General features: G+C 42.6%; 1 protein-coding gene and 1 pseudogene across 1 annotated transcript; one reads left to right on the top strand and one right to left on the bottom strand.

Annotated features, from left to right (window-relative positions):
• Nucleotides 1–11,920: 11,920 nt before the first annotated feature.
• Nucleotides 11,921–14,136, top strand: LOC107606989 (uncharacterized). Its single transcript, XM_016308986.2, has 2 exons — nt 11,921–12,039; nt 13,626–14,136. Exons 1-2 carry the CDS (start codon nt 11,921–11,923, stop codon nt 14,134–14,136), a joined length of 630 nt encoding a protein of 209 aa, XP_016164472.2.
• A 4,480-nt stretch (nt 14,137–18,616) lies between these two features.
• Nucleotides 18,617–19,633, bottom strand: part of LOC148576628 (uncharacterized) — a 58,607-nt pseudogene continuing 57,590 nt past the window's right edge.

Here is a 19,633-nt window from a genome sequence, read left to right on the forward strand (position 1 = left end):
TTGATGAGGTTGAGCAGGCCTTTGTAACTGTGTTGGAAGATATTTGGGGGGAACCTCCCCATCTCGATACAAAGAGATTTTTGGGGGACCCCTCTCTTGTCCGAGCTGAGCTGGATAGTGACCGACTTCTTTTGCTCTGTTTTACTTGCTTTTGCTTCTAGTTTGTAACTTGTTTTTTTGGTTGATTTGTTTTTTTCAGAGATAGAAAAGACCAATGATTCTATGAAAGCTTTTAAGAAGGCGAGGAAGGCCACCGCCGCCCAGAACATCTCGGCTAAAGCTGCAGGGGAAGGATCTTCCCAAGTACCTCCTAAGAAGCCGATTTTAAGCTTTGCTGGGCCGAGGAAGATGATTCTAACTCCTCAGGTCCATTTGGTTGATCCTCCCCTGACTTCTGCTGCTACTTCTTCTATTGTTGGCCCTCCTCCAAAAAGACAGAGGACTGTTGAGCCCTTCAATTTGGATGCTTCTGACTTTGATGCCGTTGGGTTTGTTGATCAGTAGATTACTCCTTATGGTGTTATTCCTACTGACAATGTCTCTCTTCTTCGTCATTTGGAATTTATTACTCGGAGCAGCATTAAGATGGCACATATGGGAGCAGCTTTATACCGAACTGCCCAGGATCTTCCCATTCATGCAACAAAGGCTTTTATGAAGGAGGCCAAATCGGAGTTTGACAGGATCAAGGGTTTGAAGGAGGAGCTTGAGGTGAAGGTAACGAAGTTGGAAAAAGAGTTGGAGGGCGAGAAGACTCGAGCTACTGCTGCGGCGACTTCTGCAAATTTGGCCGAGGAGATGGCACATAAGCATAAGGAGAGCTATGTCCTGGCCTATGGTAAGATGATAGAGCTTAGGGAGAGGTTGAAATCTGCCCAGGCCGACTATACTGAGCTCCAGGGCCATCTTGTAGGTAGCGTGAATGCGGCTTATGAGAATTTGAAGGCTCAGGTTCGGGTTCTTCCGCCCGAGCTCGACCTCACTTTATTCAGTCTGGACAACATCGTAGTAGATGGTAAGATTGTCCCTGATGGCTCGGATGATGATGATGTAGATGTGGACCTTCCTCCTACGCCATCTGCCAAAGCCTCTGTTGCCCCGCCTTCCTCAATTCCAGCAAATGAGGTCAGCCAGCCCGTGTCCGACCCTGATATCCAGATCTTGAATCGGGATGATGGGACGGTAGATGCGGTACCCCTTCAGACTCGTCCTCCTTCACCCCAAGATACTGCAACTGGGGAGTCTTTGGATCCTTTATAATTTTTCTTTGATGTATTGTGTATAGCCTGGTCTGTGGGCTTTTAAACTCTTATTCTTGTGACTTGTGTTTTGTTTGACTTGGATATTTTGGTTGCTTTTCTTTTTTATAAAAACAAAGTAGTTTCTCAGCCTCTTGGGGTCGACTTCAAGCGGCCTCGTGAGTCCGCTATTATAACACCCTTGTTTCTTTTGTGATATGCTTGTCTGCATCTTTTTGACACTTTCTGGAATCTTGAGAGTGTTGGAATCTTGCTGTCCGACCTCTTTTGATTGCCTTTGTGCTTTATTTCCTGCTTTAGTTGAAGCTAGCTTTGTTCAACTAGTCTTCTTCGCATCCTTTGATACAGTACTTGATTTTATTGAGGTCATGGCTTTCTGGGTCCGACTTGGGTCCCTTATAGTGCATGCCTTCTGTCGGCCAACTTCTTCATCTCGGTCTGTTCGAAGTTATTTCTAGTAATCCATTTTGTTTGGACCTTGTCAGGTCTCTTTTTATGGATTACTTATTTATAACTTTTGGTAGCTTTGTCGGGCCGACTTCGTCATGTCGGTCCCTTCTAAGTTATTTTTGGTAATCCATATTATTTGGACCTTGGTAAGGTCTCTTTTATGGATTACTTTTTTATAACTTTTGTGGTTTTGTTGGGCCGACTTCATCATGTCGGTCCCTTCTATGTTATTTCTAGTAATCCTTTTTTTAGGGCTGGCCAGGCCTCTTTCTCGGGATTTATTTTTTATAACTTTCGTTGTTGTAGTCGACTGGTCCGACTTCTTTATGTCGGTCCATCTTTAAGTTATTTCTAGCAATTCATTTTTGTTGAGGCCTCGTCAGGTCTCTTCCTATGGATTACTTTTTGATAACTTCTTGCATTATTCTATTTTTACCACTTTTCATCTCGCCGATTTTGTAGAAATTGAGTTTGATCCTTGCTTAGTCGACCTTTGATGAATTCGGTTTTCATCTTCGTTGATCTTTATCATGAACGAGCAGTGACTTTATTTTCACTTTTTGCCGATCTGTAGTTTTATAATCGGACGATGAATTTTTTGTGTTTCAGATTAATGCGTCTTAATAAAGCGGATTTGTAGAAAATCTGAAAAAACTTTATTCAAAATAGAAAATATGCAAACATAAACATGTGGGTGCTTTATCCCTCTAAGTCAGGTAGTTTATAGATCTTGGCTTGGCGCCTCGTTAAAAAACCTTTTCAGGAAAAAGAGTGCGCTTTATCCTAAGATCTTTATTACCTCCTAACTACAATACCTTCTTAGGTTGCAGACATGCCATGACCTTGGTAGCTCTCGTCCCTCGAGTTCGGACAGCCCTGTAGTAGCCCTTTCTGAGTTCTTCTATGATTCGGTAGGGTCCCTTCCAGTTTGCCGGGAGTTTTCCCTCTCCAAGTCAATTTGTTCCGATATCATTTTGGATTAGGATGAGGTCGTTTTCAGCAAAACTTCGATGTACTACCTTTTGATTGTATCTTGAGGCCATTCGGCGTTTTAGCGCCTCCTCCTTGATCCGAGCTCTTTCCCGTATTTCTGAAAGTAAGTCAAGCTCTTCTTTTTGAAGTTGGGGGTTGGCCTCTTCACTGTAGAAGATCATTCTGGGGGATCCTTCTTCGACTTCTACTGGGATCATTGCCTCCATTCCATAAGCTAGTCAGAAGGGTGACTCCCCTGTCGTGGAGTGTGGAGTTGTCCGATATACCTATAGGACTTGTGGGAGCTCTTCGGCCTAGGCTCCCTTTGCATCCTGTAATCTCTATTTTAGCCCGGCTAATATAACTTTATTGGCGGCTTCTGCCTGTCCATTGGCCTGGGGGTGTTCTACGGATGTGAATTGGTGCTTTATCATCAAGTCGGCCACTAATTTTCTGAAGCCTGTGTCTGTGAATTGAGTGCCATTGTCTTTGGTAATGGAGTATGGCACCCCAAATCTTGTGACAATGTTTCTATATACAAATTTTTGACTTCTTTGAGCAGTGACATTAGCTAGGGGCTCTGCCTCAATCCATTTTGTGAAGTAGTTGACCCCTACAATAAGGAATTTCACTTGTCCTGATCCTTGGGGAAAAGGTCCCAGGAGGTCGAGTCCCCATTTTGCGAATGGCCAAGGTGAGGTTATGCTGATGAACTCTTCTGGTGGGACGATATGAAATTTGGCATGTTTCTGACATGGTGGGCATGTCTTGACAAACTCGGTCGCTTCTTTTATCAAAGTTGGCTAAAAGAATCCGGCTCGGAGTACTTTTTTGGAGAGAGCTCGTGCTCCCAGATGATTGCCACATATGCCACTGTGTATTTCTTCCAGGACCTCTTTTGTGTTAGAGGTCGGTACACATTTTAATAGGGGTGTCGAGATCCCTCTCTTGTATAGAGTGTTGTTTATGATGGTGTAGTATTGTTCCTCCCGTTTTAACCTCTTTGCCTCCTTCTTATCTGTGGAGAGTATTTCTGTTTTGAGGTAGTTAATTATAGGAGTCATCCATCCTTGATCCAGACTTGTTATAGTTAGGACCTTTTCTTCTTCCGTGATTGACGGGGTCTGTAGTATTTCCTGGATGAGGCTTCTATTGTTACCCCTGGTTTGGTGCTGGCTAGTTTTGAGAGTGCATCAGCTCGAGCATTATGTTCCCGAGGTATATGGCGAACCTCATATTCCCCGAGTTGTCTGAGCTGTTCTCTGGTTTTGTCCAAGTACTTCTTCATGGTGGGATCTTTGACTTGGTAGCTCCCTGCTATTTGTGAGGTGACTACTTGTGAGTCACTGAAGATGATAAGTTTTTGGGCTCCGACCTCTTTAGCCAGCTTTAAACCAGCCAGTAATGTCTCATATTCGGCTTGGTTCTTTGAAGCAGGGAACCCGAATTTGAGGGAAAGTTCGATTTGGGTTCCCTGGTTGCTTTCCATTATCACTCTTGCGCCACTCCCAGTTTTATTCGAGGAGCCGTCTACGTAGAGATTCCATTCTGTAGGGATTTCCAGTGTGTCAGTAAACTCTGCAATGAAGTCGGCTAGATACTGTGATTTGATAGCTGTCCGAGCTTCACATTGAAGGTTGAATTCGGACAACTCGACTGCCCATTGCAAGATTCTTCCTACTAAATCTATTTTCTACAAAATGTCTTTAATGGGCTGGTTGGTCCGAACCTTGATGCTGTGGGCTTGGAAATATGGGCGAAGTCGTCAAGACGTTAGTATGAGAGCATAGGCGAATTTTTCTATTTTTTGGTAGTTCAGTTCGGACACTTGTAGTGCCTTGCTGATGAAGTATATAGGTTGTTGTCCACTTTCGTCCTCTTTGATCAATGCTGAGGCTACTGCCCGATTTCCTACTGCGAGGTACAATACAAGTGGTTCTCCTTCCCGTGGCCGAGTTAGAATAGATGGTTGTCCCAGGAACCTTTTAAAATTCTAGAAAGCCTATTCGCGCTCTATTGTCCATTCAAACTTCTTTCCCTTCCTTAGAGTGGCGTAGAAGGGGAGAGATCTTATTGCTGATCCGGCTAGAAATCTGGACAAGGCCGCCAATCTTCCATTGAGTTGTTGTACTTCTTTAACACAGGTCGGACTCTTCATGTCGAGTATAGCTCGGTATTTATCCGGATTTGCCTCGATTCCTCTTTGTGTGAGCATGAAACCTAAGAATTTGCCAGCTTCTACTGCGAAGGTGCAATTTACAGGGTTAAGTCGCATGCCATGCCTTCTTATAATGTCGAATACTTGGGTGAGGTCGGATAGTAATGACTCCTCACTTTGTGTCTTTACTAACATGTCATCCATGTGTACTTCCATGACTTTCCCGATGTGGTCTGCGAAGACTTTATTCATTAATTTTTGATAAGTGGCTCCTGCATTTTTGAGTCCGAATGGCATGGCGATGTAGCAGTAGTTTGTTTTTGGGGTTAAGAATGAGGTTTTTTCTTGGTCAGGCGGGTACATCAGGATCTGATTGTATCCCGAATAGGCATCCATAAACGAGAGGTATTTGTATCCTGAAGAGGCATCCACCAGAGCGTCGATACTTGGGAGTGGATAAGGATCTTTTGGGCAAGCTTTGTTGAGATCGGTGTAATCAATGCACATTCACCACTTCCAATTTGATTTTTCACCAAGACGACGTTGGCTAGCCATAGTGGGTACTTGACTTCTCTTATGAATCCTGCCTCTAGTAGAGGTTGTACCTATTCTTCCACAGCTTGGGATCGTTCTGGTCCGAGCTTTCTACGTCTCTGCTGTACTGGCCGAGATCCTGGGTAAACTACCAACTTGTGGCACATTAACTTAGGGTCTATGCCCGGCATGTCTGCGGCCTTCCATGCAAAGAGGTCGACATTGTCTCTTAAGAACTGTATGAGGGACTCCTTTACGTCTCCTTTTAGGATTGTGCCAATATTGGTTGTTTTGTATGGAGTATCTCCGATTTGAAATTTTTCTATCTCGCCTTCAGGTTGTGGACGAAGTTCTTCCCGCCCTCGCACTCTCCCGAGTTCAATGGTGTGGATTTCTTCTCCTTTGCCTCTAAGGTTCAAACTTTCGTTGTAACAGTGGCGCGCTGTCTTCTGGTCTGCTCTTACTGTAGTGATCCCTTCTGTGGTTGGAAACTTCATGCATAGATGTGGAGTCGAGACTACTGCGCGGAGCTGATTCAGCGTTGTCCGACCTATCAGGGCATTGTAGGCTGTACTCACATTGACCACGATGTAGTCTATGTTGAGTGTCCTTGACTGGTTTCCTTTTCCAAAGGTTGTGTGCAGTGAGATTTATCCAAGTGGTTGGATTGGAGTGTCTCCCAACCCGAATAGGCTAGTCGGATATGCTCTGAGTTCTTTTTCCTCTTGGCCGAGTTTGTCGAAGGCGGTTTTGAACAGTATGTCAGCCGAGCTTCCCTGGTCTACCAATGTGCGGTGGAGATTAGCGTTGGCTAATATGATAGTTATGACCATGGGATCGTCATGTCCCGAGATGACGCCAGCTGCATCCTCTTTGGTAAAGGTGATAGTGGGGAGGTCGGGTGCTCCTTCTCCTCCCTCGACATGATATACTTCTTTCAGATATCTTTTGCGAGATGATTTGGAGATTTCTCCTCCTGCAAATCCTCCTTGTATCATGTGGACATGTCTCTCCGAGGTACGAGGTGGTCGTTCAGTTCGTCCGACCTCTTCGTCCCTTATTCTTTTTCTTGGCTCATCTGTTTTGTTGGCTAAGTACCGATCTAGTCTCCCATCTCTTACCAATTTTTCTATGAAATTCTTCAAATCGAAGCACTCGTTGGTGGGATATCCATAGATTCGATGGTATTCACAGTATTCTGTCCAATTTCCTCCTCCTTTCTTGCTTTTGAGTGGACGAGGTGGAGGTATTTTTTCAGTATGGCATACTTCTCGATAGATATCTACAAGAGACACCCGAAGAGGGGTGTAATTGTAGTATTTCTTGATCTTTTCTCTATGCTGATCTTCTTTTTTCTTGGACTCTTTATCTTTATCTCGGGAGGAGTAGGAGAATTCGGACTTTGAGATCTCTCCTAATCGAGAGTTTTCCTCCATGTTGATGTATTTCTCTGCTCGTTCTTGCACTTCATTCAGAGATGTGGGATGTTTTTTCGATATGGAGTGACTAAAAGCTCCCTCTTGTAAGCCATTGATGAGGCCCATAATGGCTGCTTCTGTTGGCAAACTTTGTATGTCCAGACATGCTTTGTTGAATCTTTTCATGTAGTTGCGGAGACTTTGCCGATCTCCTTACTTGATCCCTAATAGACTTGGGGCGTTTTTAGTTTTGTCTTTCTGGATGGAGAATCTGGCTAGAAACTTCTTGGCTAAGTCGTCAAAGCTTGAGATGGACCTAGGGGGCAGATTGTTGAACCATTTAATTACTGTCTTTGTCAAGGTAGTCGGGAAGGCTTTGCATCGGACTGCATCTGAAGCGTCGGTGAGATACATTCTACTTCTAAAATTACTGAGATAATGGCTGGGATCTGATGTGCCATCGTACAGAGTCATGTCAGGGGGTTTGAAGTCTTTTGGGATTTTGGCCTTTATGATCTCTTTGGTGAATGAGTCTTGGTTCTTGCGGGAGCTATCTTCGTGGCTGGATCGAGTAGTTTTAGCTTTGAGATTGGCTTCGAGCTTTAGGAGCTTGTCTTCTAATTCGCGGCGTCGCCTAGCTTCCCTTCGTAGGTCTCTCTCGGCTTCCTGTTGATACTCGACCTCTTTTTCGAGTTATTTTAGGCAATCGTGAAGTGCCTCCATGACTCCTGTGCTTGGTGAATTCTTGTCTTTGTTACGTTGAGAAGTATTGTCTAGTGTGACATCCGCGTTCTTATGTGGCATTCTGTCCACCAAACCAGAGTTGTGATCGTTATCATGGTTGTCCGCCATGGTGATGGGATGACTTCCAGGTTCTTTGGCAACGACGCTAATGTTCCGAGGGTTACCTGAAACTGTAGGTCGATCTCGAACGAGATCTTCTGTACTGGTCGGAGCTGACGTGTCCGGCTTGTTGGATTGACAATGCTGCTGATCCTTTGCCACCAGAGGGTGGTGGTACCTGCAAGGGACTCCGATGCTTAAGTTAGCGAGGGTATTAAGCAGGTATTTGTGTAAAATTAGAGTATGAGTTATACCTGGGTGCCCCAGTGTATTTATAATGTTTGTAGAGTGATCTTTCTGGAGATAAGATAGTTATTTTATCTTATCTTTGAGTGAAGTCATCTTTCTCTTTAAGGGAACCGCCTTTATCCTTCTAGGCTTGGGCTGCCTTTGGATTTGGGTCGCGTTCCTTTATTTGGGCCTGCTTTAGGCCTCTATTGTCGATTTGGCCGACCTCTTTGAGAAGAGATCGGGGATTCCAGACCTGAATAGGTCGGTCGCTTTGTCTTCAAGCAGCCCGGGTCGTGCAGCTCGACCCAGGGTATGAACAACTTCCAACCCCGGATTTCTAACCAATGTTAATGCACATGTTTGCCCATTCCTTGTGAGACGACCCGAGGGTTGAATACTTTGGTTTACTTTTATTGGGGTTGAACTTTGTGACAACCAATCTTTTAAAATTTGATTCGAGGATCGACTATCGGTTTGGACTATACTATTAACGAAATCATTTTGTGAAATTCTGGACCATTATAAATCTCTTGCTATCAAATTTTTGGTGCCGTTGCCGGGGAATGGTTGCAACGTATGCCTTAATGTTGGTTACTAGTTTAGATAGTGTAGATAGCTTACTTGCTTTCAATATTTTGTTTCTAGTTTAGATTTCTTTTATACATGAGCTATGACTCCCAAGTTTGATGACTCGGTCCCAACCAAACGCTAGCTTAGCCGAGCTTGATTTAGAAATTGAAAGGACTTTGTTACGCACTCGGCAAGCTAGGCGTCGGTTAGACTATACGCCTAGTGCTTCGGCCTCTTTTGAAGAGCATACCGAATCACTAGACGGGTCTGAGAGAAACTTAGAGTCTGCAACTTCTTATTCTTCTGTTGGCACCACTAATACTTCTTTGCATCCCACAGGTGAACAATACATGGCGGAGCCATGCCGAATCACTTTGCATGAGCAAGGGGCTCCGGATATCAATCTTCAACCACTACAAGCAAGGTACCCTAACCTTGATCTAAACTGAGTTGAAGAGTAACTTGATCAATTTGCTCCCCAAGTATCATGGTCTTCCTGGTCAATACCCTATCAAACATCTGAGGGATTTTCAAGTTGCTTGCACTACGGCTCGAAGGCATGGGGCTGATGAGATTGCTATTATAGTGTTTTCTTTTCCCTTCTCTCTTGAGGGGCAAGCAAAAGAGTGGTTCTACTACCAACCGGATAAAGTGGTAACCAACTGGGATTTCTTGAGAAGAGAGTTTCTAGACAAGTTCTTTCCGCCTGAGAAGACCGACTATGTTCGGAAAGAAATCTCTGGTATAATGCAAAGGGACCAAGAGAGCTTGTAAGAGTATTGGACTCGATTCCGAAGGCTATTGGAAGCTTGTCCACGCCATGGATTTGACACCCACTTGCTTATTAGTTACTTCATTGGAGGTCTCTTAGAGGCGGATAGAAGGTTGCTCACCACAGCCAGTGGTGGTTCCCTTTCTAGGAACAAGATGGCAACGGAAGCTTGGAGATTGATAAATGATGTCGTCGAGGCTACACAACATTCAAGGGTGAGGAACAAGCCCCTCAAGGGTATGGTGGAAGTATCACCGTCCGAATCAAGCTTGAGCAAAGCGCTTGGGGACATGACTACCATCCTCATGGAGATGCATAAGGAATAAAAAGCATTCCACTCGATCCAAGCCGTTCAAGCTCCAACCCAAATCCTCCAACCCGAAGTGCCTCCGAGAATATGTGGTTTATGTTCTAGCACTGCGCATTACACCGATCAATGCCACCAAATTCAAGAGGAGTACACCTTTACGGTAGCCAATGTGAACCACAACAACTGTCTACCCTACCAAAACCAAGGCCAAAACAACTACTCTCATGGCAATAATTCCAACCAAGGGTGAAGGGATAATGCACAAGGGAACAATTAAAATCAAAGATGGAAAAACTCTTCTTCTCACCACAACAATAACTACCAATCTTCATCCCAACACCATCACAACAATAACTATCAAGCCAACCAAAATCACCCTAACTAAAATCACCCCAACCAAGCACCTCATCAAAACCAAAACAACTACCCTATATACTAAGCACCACATCAAAGACAACAAACCAACCAACCCTCAAGCTCTTCCACCAACCAAGTTGACGAACTCAGAGCTATTGTGGAAAAGCATGAGGAGAACAACAAGGCTCAATTTAATACCTTGAGTGCACAATGTGGTAGCATGAGTGCTCAATTGGCCAACATCACCGAGATGCTCTCAAAGTTGGCTTTACCCCCCTCCAACAACACCAACCAACCCTCAAACTCTTCTAACCTTCCATCTCAACCCCTTCCAAACCCAAAGGGCGGCCTCAATGCCATTACACTACGGTCGAGGACTACATTGGAGGAGATACCTCCTAGGGTCTTGGAAGACATTCATGAGGAGGAAGTAGTTGTCGAAGCTCCACATGAAGAAGAGGAGGTGGACACAAAGCAAGAGGATGAAGATGTGAGCCCCAAGGAGCCCAAGAGGAAGGCTACAATGGATGAATCCATTCTGATTCCATTCCCTTCCATGATAAAGAAAGCCAAGAAAACTCCGGAGTTTGATTTGAACATGCCAAGTATTCAAGAAAGTTGAGGTAACTATCCCACTTCTTGATGCCATTCAACAAATTTCGAAGTATGCAAAATTTTTAAAAGACTTGTCCACACACAAAGATAGGATTGGAGAGTTGGAGATATTGTCATTGGTTAGTTCCATTTCTTCATTGATGAAGCCTATTCCGGAAAAGTTTGGTGACCCTGGACCTTGTTTGGTGTCTTGTCGTATTGGTGGAGTCGTTTTTCATGACTGTATGTGTGATTTAGGGTCTTGCGTGAGCATCATGCCATTTTCAATATTTGCAAGGTTGAACTTAGCTCCATTGAAAAGGTCAGCCGCCAAATTTGCCTTAGCCGACAGGAGTGTGATTACCGTAATGGGGATAGCCGAAGATGTACTTGTGGCAATCAAGGACTTGGTATTTCTGGTTGATTTCTATATCCTTGAAATGCCACCAACGGATAATAGAAGTTCTTCCTCCGTTCTACTTGGTAGACCCTTCTTGAAGACCTCTAAATTCAAATTGGATGCCTTCATCGGCACATGCTCTTTTGAGGTCGGAGACAAGACAATCAAGTTCAACTTGGAGGAAGCCATGAAACACCCACCCGAAGAGCATTCCATCCTCCGATGTGATGTAATTGATGAGGTAGTAGTGGAGGTGCAAAGCAAAGATCACAACAAGTTGTGCTACCCTATTGTTGAGGAGAAGGATGAACATGAGGGTGAACAAGGGAAAGTTGTTGAGAATGAATCCCATGAGCCTGGTGAGAAGGAACCTCGACTTGAGGTAAAAAGTGAATTAAAGCCTCTCCCCTCTCATTTGAAGTATGCATTCCTTGGGGACAATCAAAATTTTCCGGTCATTATTGCTAGTGAGCTCTTTAGCCAAGAAGAGGAGAAGCTCCTAGAGGTCCTAAGGAAGCACAAGAAAGCAATCGGTTGGAGCTTGGCCGACATTGTGAGAATTGACCCACGTATGTGCATGCATCGTATCTTCCTCCAAGAAGGAGCTCGGCCGGTTAGACAACCCCAAAGAAGACTCAACCCCACTATCCTTGATATGGTGAAAAAGGAAATCACAAAGCTACTTGAGGTGGGTATCATATACCCGATTTCTGATAGTGAATGGGTGAGTTCGGTCCAAGTTTTCCCAAAGAAATCGGGCATCACTGCTGTCAAAAAGGAAGATGGTGAAGTGGTTACCACAAGAGTGCAAAATGCTTGGCGGGTGTGTATCGATTATAGGAGGTTGAATGCCGCAACAAGGAAAGACCTCTAACCTTTGCCATTCATTGACCAGATGTTAGACCGACTTGCGGGTAAATCTCATACTGCTTTCTTGATGGTTTTACTGGCTACTTCCAGATTCACATTGCTCCTGATGTCCCTTTGGCACCTTTGCCTACAAAAGGATGCCATTTGGGCTATGCAATGCACCCGCCACTTTTCAGCGGTACATGACTAGTGTCTTTTCTGATCTTATGGAGAGTTGTCTGGAAGTCTTTATGGATGACTTCAGTGTGCATGGGACTTCATTTGATAGTTTCTTGGAGAACTTGGCCAAGGTCTTAGCTAGGTGTGTTGATACTAACCATGTCTTAAATTTCAAAAAATGTCATTTCATGGTGAGACAAGGTATAGTGTTAGAACACGTAGTCTCTGATAAGGGCATTTCTGTAGACCCGGCCAAGGTTGATGTCATTACCAGTTTATCTCAGCCCTCATCTATGAGGGAGGTCCATTTCTTTTTGGGGCATGTAGGATTCTATAGGCGCTTTATCAAGAATTTTAGAAAAATTGAATTGCCATTGTCGCGCCTACTCCAAAAGGACGTGGACTTTGAGTTTGATAGTGCTTGTGCGGAAGCATTTGAGGAGTTGAAGAGAGCTCTTATCACAGCACCAATTGTGAGGGGCCATAACTGGACGCAACCATTCGAGATCATGTGCGACGCGTCAAATCAGCCGTAGGTGCCGCGCTTGCACAGCGCGAAGGTAAGCTCCCTTATATCATTGCTTACTCCTCAAAGACATTGCATGCAACACAATCTAACTATACCACTACTGAGAAAAAGATTTTAGCCATTGTTCATGCATTGGATATATTTCGATCTTACTTGCTAGGCTCCAAGATAGTGATATACATGGATCATACAGCTTTAAAATATTTGTTGACTAAGAATGTGTCAAAACCTAGGCTCATACGTTGGATCTTGCTCTTGCAAGAATTTGATATTGAGATTAGGGATCGAAGTGGGTCACAAAATCTAGTTGCAGACCATCTAAGCTGCCTTGAAAATCTCAAATATGACCCATTTTCGATTGATGACTCATTCCCTTTGGATAGTTTGCATGCTGTTTCGGATAGTTTTCCTTGGTTTGCTCCTATGGCGAACTACTTGGTTGCTAAGATTTTCCCTCCCAACTTTTCAAAGCATCAAAGGGATAAGTTGAGGAGTGATTCCAAATATTACATTTGGGATTACCCTCACTTTTGGAAGAGGGAAGTAGACCAAGTAATTCGTAGATGTGTCCCAGAATCCGAAATCCAACCCATTCTTGAGTCTTGTCATTCATCCGAGTGTGGCGGCCACTTTGGCCCAACAACAGACGGCTAAAAAGGTTGAATTGTGGATTCTGGTGGCCAACACTATTCAAGGATACTAACCAATTTTGTGTGTCGTGTCACCAATGTCAGAAGTCAGGAAATTCATCCTAAAGGGATGAAATGCCTCAGCAACCGATGTTATTTTGTGAAATCTTTGATGTATGGGCATAGAATTTATGGGGCCATTTCCTAACTCAAGTGAGTATTTGTATATTTTGTTGGCGGTTGACTACGTCTCAAAGTGGGTGGAAGTGATACCTACCCGCTTTGATGACGCTAATGCCATGATTTCTTTCATTAGAAATAATATTGTGTGCCGCTATGGGTCGCCACGAGCAATCGTGAGCGACCAAGGTTCTCACTTTGTAACAGGAAGGTAGAAGCACTACTGAAGCGCTATGGGATATCACACAAGGTTTCAACTACCTATCACCCCCAAACGAATGGGCAAGCAGAAGTGTCCAACTAGGAGATTAAGCGAATTTTGGAGAAAGTGGTGAATCCACAAAGGAAGGACTGGAGCTCTCGGTTGGGAGATGCATTATGGGCATACAGGACGGCCTATAAGACCCCGTTAGGAATGAGCCCCTTTCGGGTCGTCTATGGTAAGGCATGCCACCTTCCAGTGAAGATTGAGCATAAAGCCTATTGGGCGGTGAAGCAGTGTAACATGGACATCACCAAGGTGGGTGTAGCCCAGAAATTGAAACTGGAGGAGCTTGAATGTCTCAGGATGGAGGCATATGAGAATGCTCGGATTTACAAGGAGAAGACTAAGGCATTTCATAATCACCATATTCGGAAGAAAGATTTTCAAGAAGGTGATGAAGTCCTCCTCTACAACCCGAGGCTCAGATTCGTGCCTGGAAAGCTTCGTTCAAGATGGGAAGGGCCCTTCAAAGTGAAGAAGGTAAAGTCCTATGTTGTGGTGGAATTAATTGATCCTCAAAGTGAGGCAACCTTCAAGGTGAATGGCCATAGAGTGAAGAAGTACCATGGCTACAAATTACCAAAGAAAGTGGAGGTGCTCTTACTTGAGGATGCACCAAAAGGAGAGGAAGCATGAGTGATGCACCACTATTTCGTGGTACATCTTATGCCTAATTGAGTAGATTTTATCCACTATTCTCACACTTATTCATAGAATTCGGATGTTTTACATTTTCCTTCCTAATTTTGTGCTATGATTGAAAACATGATTCTTTGGCCTTAAATTTGCTATGTTTAATCCTCTTGATAATGAAAAAATGATTGCACACAAACTCACCGGCAAGTGTACCGGGTCGCATCAAGTAGTAATAACTCACAAGAGTGAGGTCGATCCCATAGGGATTGATGGATCAAGAAACTTTAGTGAGGTGATTAGTTTAGTCAAGCTATCAGTTGTGAATTGGGTGAAATTGAACTAGCAGAAAGTAAATTGCAATGAATTTAAATTGCAGAAAGTAAATTGACAGAATCTTAAATAACAAGAAATGTAAATTGCAGCAAATGTAAAGGGAGTTGGGTGCAGGGAAATTAAAGGAAGTAGTAATTCAGAACTCAGAACAATTGCAGAAGATTTAAATTGCATGAAAAGTAAATTCAGATCACAGCAAACTCAAATGAAAATTGTAGAGGAATAGAATTGCAGAAAAATTTAAATTGAATTCAATAATGAAATGTAACAAATGCAGAAAGATAAGAGTGTATCAAACTATGCTAAGCTCTCTGGAGTCTCTAATCCTCCAAGAGAGATCGGAGTCTCTAATCCTCCAGCCTAAGCCTTCTATTCTACTCCTACTCCTACTGTGCGCTCTCCCTCTTCTCTGAAATGAAACTGATGCCTTTATATAGGCTTTACAAAATGAAAATGAAATTAAAATTGAAACAAATTACAATTCAAATAAAATTCCTATTCTAACTATTTCTTGTGCCTTTGAGTGATGAAAATGGGCTCTGCTTGCTTTGAAGTTCACTTGGGCTTGGAATAAGATAAATTGGGCAGAGGTGATGCTTCCAGGAGAGCGTAGCGTTCATTAAGTGAGTGGAACGCTTTTGCACCCACGCGTACGCGTCCTCTGCGCGTGCGCATGCTTTTTGCATTTTGGGCTTTCCACGCGTACGCGCCTTTCATGCTTACGCGTGCTTTGGCAATCTGGCCCATCGAGTCATTATCAATCTTTAGGTCCCAAAGCTCGCGCGCTCCTTTCAAGTGTACGTGTCGTTGATAGCATTTTCTTATCGAGCGCTACGTTAGCTTAGTGAACGCTACTCCATGCGTGCGCGTCATGCACGCGTGTGCGTGGGTAGCAAAATCCCAATTCAAGCTTCAGCGCCAGCCACGTGTGCGCGTGCTTTGTCCCAAGTGCACTGTCGACGCGTGCGCGTCAAGCACGCGTGCGCGTCGTTTGCATAACTTTGCCTCCAAATTTTAACTTGCCTGAAAATGCTGGCTTAGTGAACGAAGCGTTCTCTGTGCAAATGAATACTAGTCATTTCCACGCGTACGCGTTATGCACGCATACGCGTGGTTCTTCAAAATTCCTTGCCCGATGTGCGCGTCTTGTACGCGTGCGCGTCGTGACATTTTTGCGCCAAGGGCCTTTTCTTTGTTTAAATCATGGGCCACGCTTTTAAAAGCGTGGCCTAAGGCTCCAAAGTGTGCCCAAGCTCCAAAATGTGCCCCAGAATTCCTTTTTTTTCCTTTTTAGCTTATTTTGTGCTTTTTGCTTCTTTTTCTACTTATTTCCTATAAAGTTTATAAAATTAAAAGATCAAAGAAATATGCCATTTAAGCACAAAAGCATTCAATATTTAAGCACTAATCATCAATTTCTTGTATGAAAAAGCATAGAAAAACATGACATGATGACATGTCATCACAACACCAAACTTAAACCTTGCTTGTCCCCAAGCAAGAAAAGAATCATGCAGTAAATTTTGACAAACCAAGGTGAGAAGAATAGCAATTTGATGTTCATAGTTGGCTAGTTTTCTATGCATGCCACAATCACAAAAGAAATGTAAATGATTGATGCTTCTATCTAGCTCATTTTATGAAATCTTTTCTTTATATTTCTTCCTTGAAACAAGCTTTTCATTTTTTTATTAGCTTATCCTTTGCGGTTTTTTGCCCTATGAGTTGATAACAAAGCTACGTCTTCTAAATGCTTTGTTTTCAAGTATTACCACTTGATACATAAGCACCACAAGCATTTAATTAGAGGACTTCTTTAAGCTTATTTGTTTCTTTTCTTGACTCTCTAATCATTGATGCTCAGAGCCTTGAGCTTTGAGGGAGTGCATTTGCACTTGTGCCTAGCCTTGACCCTAAGTGTTTTGTTTTCAAGCTTTTTACCTGATACACAAACACCACAAGTACTTGACAATTGAATTGTCATTGGTACTCAGAGCCTTCAGCTTTCTCATTCTTTTCCTTTTGCTTTTCTTGCCTTAACTGCATTTGCTTCTTCAAGGTTTTCATGATTTCAAAAATTTCATAAAATGTCATAGATAAAAACTTCAATTGAATAAAATCTAATGCAATTGAGAAACAATTAATCATACTAGCCTTCCAATACTTGTATGCTCATGCTAAATTCTTCTTTAGTCCCTTGTTTGTTTATGATCATGATACTTTATTGCTTTTGAACTCACAAAACTCAAGTTGGTAGTCATAATATCACAGCAAGATGTTAAAAATCAGTAATCAAACTATGCTTATTCATAAAACACATGCATACAAAGAAGATAAAGACAATCATGCAATTTTCAGTGCTTGAAGTAAGTAGGAGGAGAAAGGAGTGTTACAACCTTGTAGTTCATCTTCCCTGTTGTTGTCCTTTTCCTTCTATTCTTTCCCTTCCCATGCCAAACTCAGAATGCTTGCTTATCCTCAAGCAACAATTAGAACAATGGTGATGGGGTCTAAAATGGACCATGAATGTCTTATACAATAAAAATGTTAGTGGTACATGTGTTTAAGCAAGCAAAATAAAAAATAACAGTGAAGGCACAGGAAACAGAGACATTGCGATTGTAAAAATAAGAAGGGTGTGCATCATACATTGCATAAAAGATAGTGGCACACCAAACTTAGTGTGATACTTTCACTTGGAATTGATGCAAGTATCCAATAAAGATTAGAAATAATTTTTTTTTGCATAGCAATACCAAACTTTGAATGCAATCACATGTCCATTTATTTGAACTAAAACTAAGCAAATGAAACTGTTATATGTTAAATACAATCACCAAGCCAAGAATCTGTCATGAATAAGGATTTCTTGGTGAGGTATTAACAAAAACAGTTAAGGAGCAAAATAAATGAAAGCATTAAAAATACCGAAATGACTAAAGTAAAGAGAAAAATAAAATTGTCTAACTAAAAGAAAGATAACACTGCAAAGGCATTATGATTATGCAGACAAGTAGTGTTGCTGAATAACTTGCATAGAAAATACGTGGCATACCAAACTTAGAATCTTAGTGTGACACTTTCATTTTTGATTTGATGCAATCATCCAGAAAGATTGAAAACAAATTGTTGCTGGGCAACACCAAACTTAGAATGTAATCATATGCCAATTTATTGAAATTAAACAAAGCAGATAGAGATGAGGTCAGTGAAACTAGCATCAATACTTTCCAACGCTGCATGCTCTCCATTTTCTCAGATATGATAGAAAAATTCATCGAAGTCTTTATGGATGACTTCTCAGTATTCGGAGATTCCTTTCCTAATTGCCTAAATCACCTGGCCCTGGTATTGAAAAGATGTCAAGAGACTAATTTGGTTTTGAACTGGGAGAAATGTCACTTTATGGTGACAGGAGGAATAGTTCTTGGCCATAAGGTTTCTAACCAAGGCATTGAGGTGGACAGAGCTAAAGTGGAACTCATTGAAAAATTACCCCCACCAAGTGATGTTAAGGCAATTAGGAGTTTTCTAGGACATGCTGGCTTTTACAGAAGGTTTATTAAAGATTTTTCAAAGATAGCCAAGCCTTTAAGCAATCTCCTTGTATCTGATACACCATTTATCTTTGATGAGAAGTGCATGCTAGCATTCGAAAACTTGAAAAGAGGCTATCCTCTGCCCCTATCATTTCCCCACCTAATTGGAATTTACCATTTGAACTGATGTGCGATGCATCTGATTTCGCAATTGGGGCAGTGTTAGGACAGAGGAAAGATAACTTGGTCCATGTGATATACTATGCCAGCAAAGTCCTCAATGATACTCAAAGAAACTATACCATTACTGAAAAGGAGTTGCTGGCAATAGTTTTTGCATTTGACAAGTTTAGATCATACCTCATTGGTGCCAAAGTGATTGTCTTCACAGACCACACAGCACTTAAATATTTATTTGCCAAGCAAGAATCAAAACCAAGACTAATAAGATGGATCTTATTGTTGCAGGAATTCAATATTGAAATCAGAGACAAGAAAGGAGTGGAGAACAAGGTAGCAGATTACCTATCCAGAATCCCTCATGATAAAAGAGGAACACATGATACAAATGTAAATGAGTTCTTCCCAGATGAACAGTTGATGACGATTCACAGAGTACCCTGGTTTGCAGATATTTCCAATTTTAAGGCAACTGGGGCTTTACCTCCAGAAATCAACAAACATAAAAAAAGAAAGCTCATCAATGACGCAAAGTATTTTGTTTGGGATGAACCATATCTCTTCAAGAAGTGTTCAGATGGAATCCTGAGAAGATGTGTTTCGGAAGAAGAGGGACGAGAGGTCTTGTGGAACTGCCACGGCTCGTGCTATGGAGGCCATTTTGGAGGGGATAGAACTGCGGCCAAGGTGTTACAAAGCGGATTCTTTTGGCCCACCCTATTCAAGGATGCCAAAGAACTAGTAAAGAACTGCAATGAATGTTAAAGAGCTGGAAACCTACCCAAAAGAAATGAGATGCCACAAAATTTCATCCTAGAACTGGAACTGTTTGATGTGTGGGGAATCGATTTCATGGGACCATTCCCAACCTCATATTCAAACAAGTACATCTTGGTAGCAGTGGATTACATTTCCAAGTGGGTAGAGGCTATTGCAACCCCAACGAATGACAACAAAGTGGTTATGAACTTCCTCAGAAAGAACATCTTTAGCCGGTTCGGAGTCCCACGAGCACTCATCAATGATGGAGGGAGCCATTTTTGTAACAGACCACTAGAAGTTCTCCTCCTACGATACGGAGTGAAACACAAGGTTGCCACACCTTACCACCCCAAACCAGTGGGCAAACCGAGATATCTAACAGAGAGCTAAAAAGGATCCTGGAAAAGACTGTAGGAGCATCAAGAAAGGATTGGTCAAAAAAGCTGGATGATGCTCTTTGGGCATACAGAACGGCATTCAAAACACCAATCGGGATGTCCCCATATCAACTGGTGTATGGAAAGGCCTGTCATTTACCATTGGAGTTGGAACACAAAGCCCTCTGGGCTCTCAAGCTACTAAATTTTGATAGTGTTGCTGCTGGTGAAAAGAGGGTCTTACAGCTGCAGGAAATGGAGGAATTCAGATCTAAGCCTATGAAAATGCCAAAATTTACAAAGAAA

Source organism: Arachis ipaensis, chromosome B1, assembly GCF_059453495.1.
Source record: "Arachis ipaensis isolate K30076 ecotype BB chromosome B1, ASM5945349v1, whole genome shotgun sequence".
NCBI classification, from domain to species: Eukaryota; Viridiplantae; Streptophyta; class Magnoliopsida; order Fabales; family Fabaceae; genus Arachis; species Arachis ipaensis.

Bases quoted from the DNA above. Each gene is read 5' to 3' on its own strand.
- LOC107606989 (XM_016308986.2), top strand. From the start codon at position 11,921: ATGACTAGTGTCTTTTCTGATCTTATGGAGAGTTGTCTGGAAGTCTTT. The intron at 12,040-13,625 runs GTGTGTTGATAC...ATGGGCATACAG, and splicing joins TTGGCCAAGGTCTTAGCTAG to GACGGCCTATAAGACCCCGT.